At 38.6% G+C, this 13,021-nt stretch overlaps 2 protein-coding genes and 1 long non-coding RNA gene across 4 annotated transcripts; 1 reads left to right on the top strand and 2 right to left on the bottom strand.

Moving 5' to 3' along the window:
- Nucleotides 1-7,557: 7,557 nt before the first annotated feature.
- Nucleotides 7,558-9,027, bottom strand: LOC142950662 (uncharacterized). The gene is made up of 3 exons (XM_076092221.1): nucleotides 8,976-9,027; nucleotides 8,455-8,802; nucleotides 7,558-8,207 (listed from the first exon to the last, which is right to left on the bottom strand). The coding sequence occupies exons 1-3, from the start codon at nucleotides 9,022-9,024 to the stop codon at nucleotides 7,957-7,959; spliced, it is 648 nt and encodes a 215-aa protein (XP_075948336.1). The 5' UTR covers nucleotides 9,025-9,027; the 3' UTR covers nucleotides 7,558-7,956.
- A 663-nt stretch (nucleotides 9,028-9,690) lies between these two features.
- LOC142950785 (uncharacterized) lies at nucleotides 9,691-11,371 on the top strand. Of its 2 annotated transcripts, XR_012954513.1 has the most exons (3): nucleotides 9,691-9,818; nucleotides 10,814-10,953; nucleotides 10,991-11,371. It is a non-coding gene; the product is annotated as an uncharacterized LOC142950785 (long non-coding RNA). The 2 variants fall into 2 exon arrangements; XR_012954512.1 differs by having other exon boundaries at nucleotides 10,814-11,371.
- Nucleotides 11,372-11,445: 74 nt separating this feature from the next.
- Nucleotides 11,446-13,005, bottom strand: LOC142950784 (uncharacterized). The gene is made up of 3 exons (XM_076092388.1): nucleotides 12,954-13,005; nucleotides 12,433-12,780; nucleotides 11,446-12,185 (listed from the first exon to the last, which is right to left on the bottom strand). The coding sequence occupies exons 1-3, from the start codon at nucleotides 13,000-13,002 to the stop codon at nucleotides 11,944-11,946; spliced, it is 639 nt and encodes a 212-aa protein (XP_075948503.1). The 5' UTR covers nucleotides 13,003-13,005; the 3' UTR covers nucleotides 11,446-11,943.
- Between the last annotated feature and the right edge of the window lie 16 nt (nucleotides 13,006-13,021).

The following is a 13,021-nucleotide window of genomic DNA, read 5'->3' on the forward strand; positions in this document are numbered from 1 at the left end:
CCAAACCCAGTTGCCCCAAAAGTGTAAATGATTTTAGGCCGGTTGCTCTCACATCAATTTTAATGAAAACCTTTGAAAAACTGGTAAGGTCAGAAGTTTTAAGGAAAACTGAGCCAGCACCTGATCCCATGCAGTTTGCTTACAGGCCACACAGAGGAGCAGAAGACACATCACTTTGTTTCATTTACTTTTTAAACACTTGGAGGGATCTCATGTTACACTTCTATTTGTTGATTTCTCCTCTGCTTTGAACACAGTTCAACCCCATATTTGAACCAGTAGGCTTCTAGAACAATTTGACTTAAGTCACAATCTTGTGGGCTGGATTCTTGACTTTTTAACCAACAGGACACAAAGAGTGAGGGTCAATGGAAGTTTGCTCCTCCACTGGCTCCCACAAGGATGTGTGCTTTCGCCCCTATTATTCATCCTCTACACAAATATGTGTCAGAGCAGGTATGAAAATAGGAGCATCTTAAAGTATGCAGATGACTCTGTTATTGTTAGTCGGCTCCAGGACAATGAGACCAGCCACGGCCGGTCATCGACGACTTTGCAGCTGTAACATGCAGACACAAAGGCTCCCTCTAGTGGTCTTCATCATTAATACAGTGTTAACTCAATACAGTGAGAATGACGATCAATAACAGTAAATAACACGTTCAACAACAATAAAAGGGTGTGTGTGTGTGTGTGTGTGTGTGTGTGTGTGTGTGTGTGTGTGTGTGTGTATATATGTATTTAAAAAAATGTAGAAATCTTCCATCTGTTGATTCCTCAATAATATGAACACATTCATCACATAAATCTTTAAGTGCAAAAGGTTAATGTACAGAATAAATATACATGATAAACATGTGCAACATAACTTTTAATACTTTTCTACATCCTTCATAACATCACTCCTCGATATACTGATCAATATCTGAGCTTCTATTAGACACTGATGTCAGTATTACTTCTGATGAACTTTATTCTCTTTATCTATTTACTTTACTCTTCATGTAAGTATATTATATTTTTCAATGATGTCACTAATATTTATTTTACTCTGAATAATTGTTATTCTATTGTTCATATTTTTGTATTATATTGTTTTTTGTCATTTTTCTGATGTAATCTTTGATCAAACTTATGTTTGAGTATTTCACATCAGGATTAATAAAGTTCTATCTCGTCTTATTTCAATAAAGTGAACACAGAGCAGATTATTGCTTATTTGTTATTTCCGTTCATACCTTAATGCTGCGGGATTTGCAGGACTAACATGTGTTCGTCCTCTACATGGTACTAATAATAATATATCATAACTTTAGAGGCTTACAGTTGAAAGACAATATTGCAAATCCTGTGAAATCTGGTCTTTCACTTCTGAACCACTTTGAACCATCTTTTAAACATCACCGTGTTTTAAACCTCTTTCAAACGTTGAAATGCTCTCAGTTCAATACTTCACCTCCACCTGAGGAACACAAGAGACATTTACAAGTCACCTCATAGTCACTGATTGTTACTCACAACTGTTTACAGATATTTAAATAAATAAAAGAAAACTGCAGTAAATGAATGACGTCATTTAGAGACATTTAGACACTGTTTACTGTTAGTGGTTTAATGTTTTATCACAAAACAGCTCTTTTATAAAGTGATATTTCATAATCTTCAGAATAAACGACATTGTAAAAGTACATTAATAGACTGATTAAGCGATCGGTGTTACATTTCCTTTAGAAAACACGAAGCTTTCCTTTGGTTCCAGCTTGTTAAGCGAACACAACACACGCTCTCAGCACATTCCTCAACCCTGATCACACAGACACTCAAACATACTTGTTCAAACTCCTACAAATAAACACATTGTAACATATAATATCCATAATTACGAGCTTCAAAACCTAAATTTCTCACAACAGTAAATATAGCAAACAGTCAATAAACTAATTCTCATTATAAAAATAATATCAACATCAACTTTACATTTATGGAAAGCAGAAGGAAACAAATCTCCTCATATAGTCTCACACATTAATTAAAACCATAACCTCCATATTCATCATACAAACACAGAACATGCAGCTCAACTCAAAGGACTTGCAGCACGGTGCACTTCTACCTCAGAGGGAAACTATTAAAACATTCATATTTTTGGATAAATGTTCCTGGTTTTGTTGCACATTCAGACAGTTTCACATCACGAGTAAATGTGCTGTGATGGTGTTCAGAGACGTGAGAGCTGCTGCGGGTTTACAAGCAAACAGTCTGCTGGTAGAACAATATAAAGGTTCATTTAATAGCATTAATACATATGAGCTTGACTTTAAAACATATACACAATGAAACAATGACCGTAAATAACAGCTGACTGTAACAGACAAACATAGAAGATGAATTCATGCTCCTCAGCAGTGTTTCAATACAAAGAACAGACTGATGGTTTCAGATCTAAGATGTAGACGACAGTAATGAACTGATGAAGAGTCCCATCAGAGTAATGAACTGATGAAGAGTCCCATCAGAGTAATGAACTGATGAAGAGTCCCATCAGAGTAATGAACTGATGAAGAGTCCCATCAGAGTAATGAACTGATGAAGAGTCCCATCAGAGTAATGAACCAGAGCTCTGATTCCTCTGTCGTCTATCAGGCTCTGAGGTCACACTGCTGGACAGACAGTGATGAAGAGGAGGATGAAGGAGGAGATGAAGACCATCAGACAGTGATGAAGAGGATGATGAAGGAGGAGATGAAGACCATCACACAGTGATGAAGAGGATGATGAAGGAGGAGATGAAGACCATCAGACAGTGATGAAGAGGAGGATGAAGGAGGAGATGAAGACCATCACACAGTGATGAAGAGGAGGATGAAGGAGGAGATGAAGACCATAGATAACTCCTCTCACTCCGCTACGACCAGCTGTGACTGAGCAGCTCATTCAGACATCAGATCATCACAACGAGACCTTCAGACGCTGCTTTGGACCCCCGACCTCTGACCTCTGAGAGACTAGATTCATCTTTGTCTGTATGGAGAGAACCATTGGATCTAGTTCTCTTGGCGGAGAGTGAATCATTGAATGTTTTCTACAAAGATAGTAACAAACACCCAGCAGAGTCACTACTACTACTATCAGTCCCAGTCCACAGTAGATGACGATCCATCCTGGACTCTCTGCTTGTGATGGACTTCCTGTCGTTGAAGCATCTCTTCCTCCACTTGTTGTGTTTGGTGTCTCAGGTTTGGGCCGATCCCTCTCTGCTGTAAAGAGACCAAACAAGTCTGAGTCATTGATGAGAAGAAACAACATCTCACTACAACATAAACTAAACGTCCTCAACAGATTAAACTGGAACATATTTCACAGATCCTGTAAGAAGGAAGTGTAACGACAATAATCAGGTTCTTTTTAGTCCAGGAAACTTCTACTGAATCAACTCACCTGTGACGTTGAGGTGACATTTCTTTGATCTCTCATCATGACCTGTGAACACATCACACAGGTAAACACCTGAGTCATCAGTCCTGAGTCTGGACATGTGGAGTCTGAGTCGTCCTTCTCTGAGGACGTCTTTGTCAAACTGGACTCGTCCTGCAAACCATTTATCCTGAGACTCTGGAACCTCAACACCTTCATGAAGATGAAACAGGATGAAGGATCTGACATCAGTGAACATCTCACAGAAGATATTAAGGGACTTGAGGGAACGGTCAGTGTTGGTGGTGAAGGTCCATTCCAGAGTGATGTTGTGGTTCTCCTCTGCCTGATAGGAGCTCTGTGTCACATTCACTACTAATGATGCTGTTGAGGAGACAGAGAGGGAGAGTGAGGAGCAGACAAACAGCTTTAACATGAGAGCCTTTAAACTGCATCTCTAGATGTTCCTGTGGAGTGTTTAGTGATGCTTCAGAGCTGTAGTGCTTTAAACATACAAAAGTCAACTCACCACAGACACAGGAGGTCAGGATGAAGAGCAGCAGGATGCAGCAGGTCATCTCCTCCCTGTGAGAGGAGACAGAGGTGAAGAGTCACCAACACATCACATCAAGGTGTTGGAGGTCCACATCTACAGTCTGTCTCTACATCACAATACTCCTTTGTGTTCATCATCCTGCTTATTACACACAACTGATGACACAAAGCCTTGATGCCAATGCAGCGTCAATGTGAACTACAACCACAGCTAAAGCTGGTTTCCCTCAAGACGTTTCATTCATAGTCAAATAAAATAAGTATAAGCTGCAGTAATATGTTTCAAGACAGCGCCAGATGTTCAACACTGCAGGAAACAGTCAACACGTGTCTCTACACACTACAAGCTGCGGAAAGACCCGCCCCCTGCTCTGACTTTAGCATAGCATAACAGAGGCGGAGTAGGACAGGTCTTGTCATGTCCTCCAACACATCAAGCTTCTTATTGTCATTGTTGAGATTTACGGTGAAGGAAGCAGTCCACCTCTCAGAACAGGTTCTGGGACGCTGTGGTTGCTGCTGCACAACAAGTTCAACAAGAAAGTGACAGAAGCCATGAATGAAGGCTTATTACTGTTACTGAACAGAAGGGGGGGGGGGGGGGGGGGCTATATTGGTCACTGTTTTTTTTTTTTGAAATGTCAGAAATGTTTATTTGTAAGTTTTGAGTTCTTTGTTTATTATTCTCACTTTAACAACTGAAAATAAACAAGTGAGATGGGAAATTTCTTTTTCGTTTTTAATTTAGTTGCATAATAATTCTGCAGACTAATAGATGCACATTAATTGTGCACATATTCTCCTCAGAAAGCCAAAACCTCACTCTTACTTTCTTAAATATTCAGGTTTGAGGTTTATGAACATCTTGGATTGACAGAGAGCTCTGTAGTTGTTCAATAATTAAATGAATCCTCAAAAATACAACTTGCCTAATAACTGAGCACACAGAGAGTCTATTGTCAGGTTATTGACTTCACTACAGTCTAAATGTAGAAGGGTTGACCCCATCAAGATTTTAAATGATTTACATTCTGGGGAAAAAATATCCACAATTATATAAAGTCAGCGACGCACTTTTGCACAGAAAAAAAGGAATTAACTGCATAATGTGTAAAATCCATCCATATATTCAATTATATTTACAAAACTAATATTTGCAGGAGTTGCTGTGGTAACAATATGGCGCGAGTTAACTAATTTGAACATTTATGTTTCACCTAAAATAAAGTGAAGGTGTCAGCTTACCACAGACGCAGGTCAGGCTGAGAAGCAGCAGAATCCTGCAGAAGATCTTCTCCCTGTGATAGAAATCAAGAGGGTAAGCAACAAAGTGCATTCAAGAACATGAAAGACACTTGACCACTGACTACATCCACAGTAGTCTTTGCAGATTCAGCACCCACATGTTCCCAGTTGGAGAGTTCACTTTGTATCCTCCACTCTCTCTTTCTCACGGTCACGGTGTTTCTCAGCAGCTATTCTGCCAACTTGAACACACCCTGCACAGCCTGCAGCTCTGACGTGTCCCTACATGCACACTAACTCTTACTGTCCTGTTACAGTGAGTATACAAATAAATACCTTAATCAGCACAGTCAGCTGTCCTCAACCCAAGACGTCCTCAGTATGTCAAGAAGTTCCAAGATGAGCGTTCACTCAGCCTTTTCATTGCTGCACTAAAGTAAAGTGTGTCTGTGCCCTCACTCCTCCTGCTCCTGCGTTCATTCAACGGTATTTGTTGCATCAACATCCGTGTCTCTGCACATGGTTTTTGTTGGCAGACTAAGCTCCGCCCACTATAAATAAACCGTTGATAATATCACCTGCCAGCATTCAACATTTGATCGAAAGTAGCCTACAAACCTGCAGGAAATAACCAAAAGGGAGTTTCCTGGCTTCACACAAAAAACCGGACAGGTACCTGGTCGGTAGTTCCCTGCCTGCACAGACACACATTGCCGTACGTAACTATAAGTGTTCAGTGTTAATACATATAAGCAATAGTACAATCATTATTATACTATGTGATTTGTGCAGATGTATCCGTATTCATTTATAAGGATGAATCTGCACAAATCAACAAAGGTGCAAGCTGCTTTTCCTTGTTGCGCTCTTTATAAAAACTCTACTTCCTTTCTCAGAGAGGAAACGCAGCAACTAAGTTGACTCTGGTACAAAGTGTGATGATGATGATGATGATGATGATGATAGTTCACAGAAACTGACTCTTCAACATGTTTATCTTGTTTTAGTCCACCACAGATAATCTGCTCTGTGTTCACTTTATTGAAATAAGACGAGATAGAACTTTATTAATCCTGAAAGAAACAATTACATGAAGAGTAAAGTAAATAGATAAAGAGAATAAAGTAAACTAAATTTAAATAAAATACATTTATTCTGAAAGCACGTTTCCTTCCGCTTTTAGATTCTACAAACTAGTTCCTGTTGTCTCGAGGAATTATTTTGAAGATGATAATCTGTCCCTCATAGTCTCTGTCCTTTGTTCTTTTCATGTGGAGCATTTGGGCTGTGATGTTTGTATAAATGGTGCTGCATGAATAAATAAAGTGGAACATGTATCTAGACTGTGGAGGAATGTCAGTCTTCCTTTTCTCTCCGCGTGTGTTCCTCCAGCACTTTTACAATTCCGTTTATTCTGAAGATTATGAAATATCACTTTATAAAACAGCTGCTTTGTGATAAAACATTAACTAACAGTAAACAGTGTCTAAATGTCTCTAAATGACGTCATTCATTTACTGAAGTTTTCTTTTATTTATTGAAATATCTGCAAAACGTTTTGAGTAACAATCAGTGACGATGAGGTGACTTGAATATTTCTCTTCTCTTCCGCAGGTGAAAGTGGCGCCACCTGGTGGCTGAAATAAAGTGCTACAAACCACGAAGACTTTAAACATCTTCAGTATTTTCTGAAACTATTTTACTGGAGTACAATTTTAAAACACTTTATACTTCTGTCCCACTACTTCTCAGAGGTACATATTGTACTTTTTACTCCACTACATCTCAGAGGTAACGTTATTTATTTGCTTTTTTTATGCATTTATTTTGTTATTTCTGCCTTTTAAATAAATAAATAAATGTATTATTCTGAAAAGCCCTTTTGACTCTGAGCATTTTAAATTAGTTTGAAACATAAAAACATTACAATTGTTTTCCATCATGTGTAAATGTACATTGTTGTTTATTTGTGTATATGTAAATGTGTTGTGTGACTGTAGGAGCAGAGAGGTGATGCTTTTTAAAGATGTTACTGATGATTGGTTCTATTTAGATTATGTTTCTGTTTGTGTGTAGAGACGTTTTAATAACTTATCTTCATATCTATGACCTCTAAACATTGTATTAATTAAATGATGTGTCAAAATATAAAGTATATTAAAAACCAAAACATCTTCTCCATTTGTGTTATATGTGACAAATCATTCAGATCAACAGAACTAGTTCATGCAAAAGTCAGCTCAGTGAATTTAAACTCATTTTATTTATTTAGGAAAGAAACATACAAATCATTCAACAACTGATTCTTCAGGTCGTTAAACTAAAGTATAGAAATACACAAGAAACATTTTAATGTTTAATTGATCAGATCAGAAGTCAGATGACACAAGAAGCAAAAACCTCACAAATAAAATAAAGTAAAAGTGATCATAGTTATATTTAAAGAGCCTGATGGTCTAATGATCACAGCTGTAACATGCAGACACAAAGGCTCCCTCTAGTGGTCTTCATCATTAATACAGTGTTAACTCAATACAGTGAGAGCACATTACAAAACAGAACAGTAACTTTTTTTCTTCATTTGTTGTCATTAAAAACAAAAGCATCACTTCCTGTTTGCCACGACAGTTTCACATGAGAACAGGCAGATCTGAAGGATTCATCACATCAGAAGTCAAATGCACATGATAGAGATATGATATAAAATAGATATATTACAGTACAAAGATTACATTACAGAGATTATCTATAGCCTTCATGGTTTTTGTACATCACTTGTGTACAATTATAGCTTTTATTTCTTGGAGAGCATGTATGTGATGAAGTCCAGCAAGAGGCAGCCAGAACAGCTGTTACTGCTGCAGCCACCAGTCCCAGTACAACATAGAGGCAGATTCTCCCCTGACCCTCTGGTGCTGGTTCTGCTGGTTCTGGTGTTTCTGGTGGTTCTGGTTCTGGTTTTGATGTCACAGGTTTGGGCTCATCAGCGGCTGCTGTAAAGAAAGTTATAAGTGTGTGTGTGATTTATCTGAGGAGAAAACAGGTCACAGAACACTCACTACACTCCTCAAACTCTTGGTTCAGAGTATCTAGAGCATCATCAAGTAACAGGTTTGTAATCATCTGCTAACAAACAGGACCAAACATCATCTGTGTCAGATGTAGATACAGACTGCTGCTTTCTGTAAAGAACTTGTATCAAAGTTCTCTTGAGATGAGATGAACCTCGTGCTGACTCACCAGTGATGTTGAGAGAGAACTGCTTCACCTTCCTGCCAAACTCAGTGAGCATCCTACAGAGGTACAGGCCCGAGTCATTAGTGCTGACTCTGGACAGATGAAGCCGGACACGTCCTGTCCTGAGAGCGTCTCTGTCACACTGCACCCGTCCTGCAAACTGCTCGTGCAGAGACTCGTCAACACTGCTGTCCTGATGATAGAACACCTTCAGCTCTGACACTGACACACAGTGGATCTTAAGTGAGGGGATCGAAATGTCGTCTCTGGACGAGAAGCTCCATTCCACTGTGATGTTGCTGCCCTCCTCTGCCTGATACCTCAGACCCATGTAACGGTACTGAATCATCCCTGAGAGGAAGAGAGAGGACAGAGGAAAGAGGTGACCTGATGCTCTAAACGTTGTGTCTGCACTGATCAAATATGAAGATTAAATCACAAAGTGTTCATTCAGAAAACTGTCGTATTATTGTTTCACTTCTTTCTTGTACAATGTATTTGTGTTCAAGAAGAAGTGAACTCACCACAGACACAGGAGGTCAGGATGAAGAGCAGCAGGATGCAGCAGGTCATCTCCTCCCTGTGAGAGGAGACAGAAGTGATCATAACTTTATTTTACCGCAGCATTCACTCCCAACACCAAACACCTTCATCCACTATGAGATCAGACTTTAGACTGTTGAGCTCAAATCACTTGACACCGTATTTTACTTTTGAAATGTCACTTTTACATTACTTACTGTTTTACTATCTGTTTACATCTCTTTATAACTTCTCATTACACATGCATAAGACTACACTAGTTACATTCAGCTCATTCTGTAATAACTGAACACCTGTATAGCACACACACACACACACACACACACACACACACACACACACACACACACACACACACACACACACACACAGACACTAATTAACATTTTTGTCTGCGACTAACTAACAGCACCAACCCTCACATACTGAATCTGTTCAACGTGATTCATATGATAACAACACCAACATGAACACATGAAGTCATTGATTCATTACCTTGTACTGTGTAAAGATCTTCTATAAAGACAACAAAGTTGATGCTTCTGAATTCTTCTCATGAGCGACAAACAGCCAGCGAGGTGTCGATGCGCAGATAGTGTGTGGGATTTGACAAACCATCTTCCTTTTATATCACTCTCAAAGCTTTGATGGGCGAGGCTATACTTTGCGGGGCGAGGCTAGACTTTGCGGGGCGGAGGAAGATGGTTTGTCAAATCCCACACACTATCTGCACATCGACACCTCGCTGGCTGTTTGTCGCTCATGAGAAGAATTCAGAAGCATCAACTTTGTCGTCTTTATAGAAGATCTTTACACAGTACAAGGTAATGAATCAATGACTTCATGTGTTCATGTTGGTGTTATGATCATATGAATCACGTTGAACAGATTCAGCATTTTGCTCATTATTCATGTCGATATAGGTGAAAACAGGAAGTGATGAAGATGTGTTAAAACAAAAAATGTAGAGGTTAAAAGTTAACAAATCATAGGCTTGATGAACTGATTTATTTTTTCTATATTTGGCTACAAAATACATAAAATATGACAATAATGTAATTTATAGTCTATTGTCAGGTTATTGACTTCACTTCAGTCTAAATGTAGAAGGGTTGACCCGAGCCACCGTTTCAGGATCCATAAACACGTTAGTGTTCAGTGTTAATACATATAAACAATAATATAATCATTTATCCGGATGAATCTGCACAAATCAACAAAGGTGCAAGCTGCTTTTCCTTGTTGCGCACTTTATAAAAAACTCTACTTCCTCTTTCTCAGAGAGGAAACGCAGCAACTAAGCTGATCATTCAAACTAATATCCACGAAGAATCGTTATAACAAATAAAATACATTTATTCTGAAAGCACGTTTCCTTCCGCTTTTAGATTCTACAAACTAGTTCCTGTTGTCTCGAGGAATTATTTTGAAGATGATAATCTGTCCCTCATAGTCTCTGTCCTTTGTTCTTTTCATGTGGAGCATTTGGGCTGTGATGTTTGTATAATTGGTGCTGCATGAATAAATAAAGAGGAACATGTATCTAGACTGTGGAGGAATGTCAGTCTTCCTTTTCTCTCCGCGTGTGTTCCTCCGGCACTTTTACAATTCCGTTTATTCTGAAGATTATGAAATATCACTTTATAAAACAGCTGCTTTGTGATAAAACATTAACTAACAGTAAACAGTGTCTAAATGTCTCTAAATGACGTCATTCATTTACTGAAGTTTTCTTTTATTTATTTAAATATCTGCAAAACGTTTTGAGTAACAATCAGTGACGATGAGGTGACTTGAATATTTCTCTTCTCTTCCGCAGGTGAAAGTGGCGCCACCTGGTGGCTGAAATAAAGTGCTGCAAACCACGAAGACTTTAAACATCTTCAGTATTTTCTGAAACTATTTTACTTGAGTACAATTTTAAAACACTTTATACTTCTGTCCCACTACTTCTCAGAGGTACATATTGTACTTTTTACTCCACTACATCTCAGAGGTAACGTTATTTATTTGCTTTTTTTATGCATTTATTTTGTTATTTCTGTCTTTTAAATAAATAAATAAATGTATTATTCTGCAAAGCCCTTTTGACTCTGAGCATTTTAAATTAGTTTGAAACATAAAAACATTACAATTGTTTTCCATCATGTGTAAATACACATTGTTGTTTATTTGTGTATATGTAAATGTGTTGTGTGACTGTAGGAGCAGAGAGGTGATGCTTTTTAAAGATGTGTTACTGATGATTGGTTCTATTTAGATTATGTTTCTGTTTGTGTGTAGAGACGTTTTAATAACTTATCTTCATATCTATGACCTCTAAACATTGTATTAATTAAATGATGTGTCAAAATATAAAGTATATTAAAAACCAAAACATCTTCTCCATTTGTGTTATATGTGACAAATCATTCAGATCAACAGAACTAGTTCATGCAAAAGTCAGCTCAGTGAATTTAAATTCATTTTATTTATTTAGGAAAGAAACATACAAATCATTCATCAACTGATTCTTCAGGTTGTTAAACTAAAGTATAGAAATACACAAGAAACATCTTAATGTTTAATTGATCAGATCAGAAGTCAGATGACACAAGAAGCAAAAACCTCACAAATAAAATAAAATAAAAGTGATCATAGTTATATTTAAAGAGCCTGATGGTCTAATGATCACAGCTGTAACATGCAGACACAAAGGCTCCCTCTAGTGGTCTTCATCATTAATACAGTGTTAACTCAATACAGTGAGAGCACATTACAAAACAGAACAGTAACTTTTTTTCTTCATTTGTTGTCATTAAAAACAAAAGCATCACTTCCTGTTTGCCACGACAGTTTCACATGAGAACAGGCAGATCTGAAGGATTCATCACATCAGAAGTCAAATGCACATGATAGAGATATGATATAAAATAGATATATTACAGTACAAAGATTACATTACAGAGATTATCTATAGCCTTCATGGTTTTTGTACATCACTTGTGTACAATTATAGCTTTTATTTCTTGGAGAGCATGTATGTGATGAAGTCCAGCAAGAGGCAGCCAGAACAGCTGTTACTGCTGCAGCCACCAGTCCCAGTACAACATAGAGGCAGATTCTCCCCCGACCCTCTGGTGCTGGTTCTGGTGTTTCTGGTGGTTCTGGTTCTGGTTTTGATGTCACAGGTTTGGGCTCATCAGCGGCTGCTGTAAAGAAAGTTATAAGTGTGTGTGTGATTTATCTGAGGAGAAAACAGGTCACAGAACACTCACTACACTCCTCAAACTCTTGGTTCAGAGTATCTAGAGCATCATCAAGTAACAGGTTTGTAATCATCTGCTAACAAACAGGACCAAACATCATCTGTGTCAGATGTAGATACAGACTGCTGCTTTCTGTAAAGAACTTGTATCAAAGTTCTCTTGAGATGAGATGAACCTCGTGCTGACTCACCAGTGATGTTGAGAGAGAACTGCTTCACCTTCCTGCCAAACTCAGTGAGCATCCTACAGAGGTACAGGCCCGAGTCATTAGTGCTGACTCTGGACAGATGAAGCCGGATGCGTCCTGTCCTGAGAGCGTCTCTGTCACACTGCACCCGTCCTGCAAACTGCTCGTGCAGAGACTCGTCAACACTGCTGTCCTGATGATAGAACACCTTCAGCTCTGACACTGACACACAGTGGATCTTAAGTGAGGGGATCGAAATGTCGTCTCTGGACGAGAAGCTCCATTCCACTGTGATGTTGCTGCCCTCCTCTGCCTGATACCTCAGACCCATGTAACGGTACTGAATCATCCCTGAGAGGAAGAGAGAGGACAGAGGAAAGAGGTGACCTGATGCTCTAAACGTTGTGTCTGCACTGATCAAATATGAAGATTAAATCACAAAGTGTTCATTCAGTAAACTGTCGTAGTATTTTCTCACTTCTTTCTTGTACAATGTATTTGTGTTCAAGAAGAAGTCAACTCACCACAGACACAGGAGGTCAGGATGAAGAGCAGCAGGATGCAGCAGGTCATCTCCTCCCTGTGAGAGGAG

This window comes from Anarhichas minor, unplaced genomic scaffold (genome assembly GCF_050575085.1).
Source record: "Anarhichas minor isolate MPS153535 unplaced genomic scaffold, ASM5057508v1 ptg000016l, whole genome shotgun sequence".
NCBI lineage: Eukaryota > Metazoa > Chordata > Actinopteri > Perciformes > Anarhichadidae > Anarhichas > Anarhichas minor.

Bases quoted from the DNA above. Each gene is read 5' to 3' on its own strand.
- LOC142950662 (XM_076092221.1), bottom strand. From the start codon at position 9,024: ATGACCTGCTGCATCCTGCTGCTCTTCATCCTGACCTCCTGTGTCTGT. The intron at 8,803-8,975 runs GTGAGTTCACTT...TCTTCCTCTCAG, and splicing joins CCTGACCTCCTGTGTCTGTG to GGATGATTCAGTACCGTTAC. The intron at 8,208-8,454 runs GTGAGTCAGCAC...CTTTCTTTACAG, and splicing joins GTTCTCTCTCAACATCACTG to CAGCCGCTGATGAGCCCAAA.
- LOC142950784 (XM_076092388.1), bottom strand. From the start codon at position 13,002: ATGACCTGCTGCATCCTGCTGCTCTTCATCCTGACCTCCTGTGTCTGT. The intron at 12,781-12,953 runs GTGAGTTGACTT...TCTTCCTCTCAG, and splicing joins CCTGACCTCCTGTGTCTGTG to GGATGATTCAGTACCGTTAC. The intron at 12,186-12,432 runs GTGAGTCAGCAC...CTTTCTTTACAG, and splicing joins GTTCTCTCTCAACATCACTG to CAGCCGCTGATGAGCCCAAA.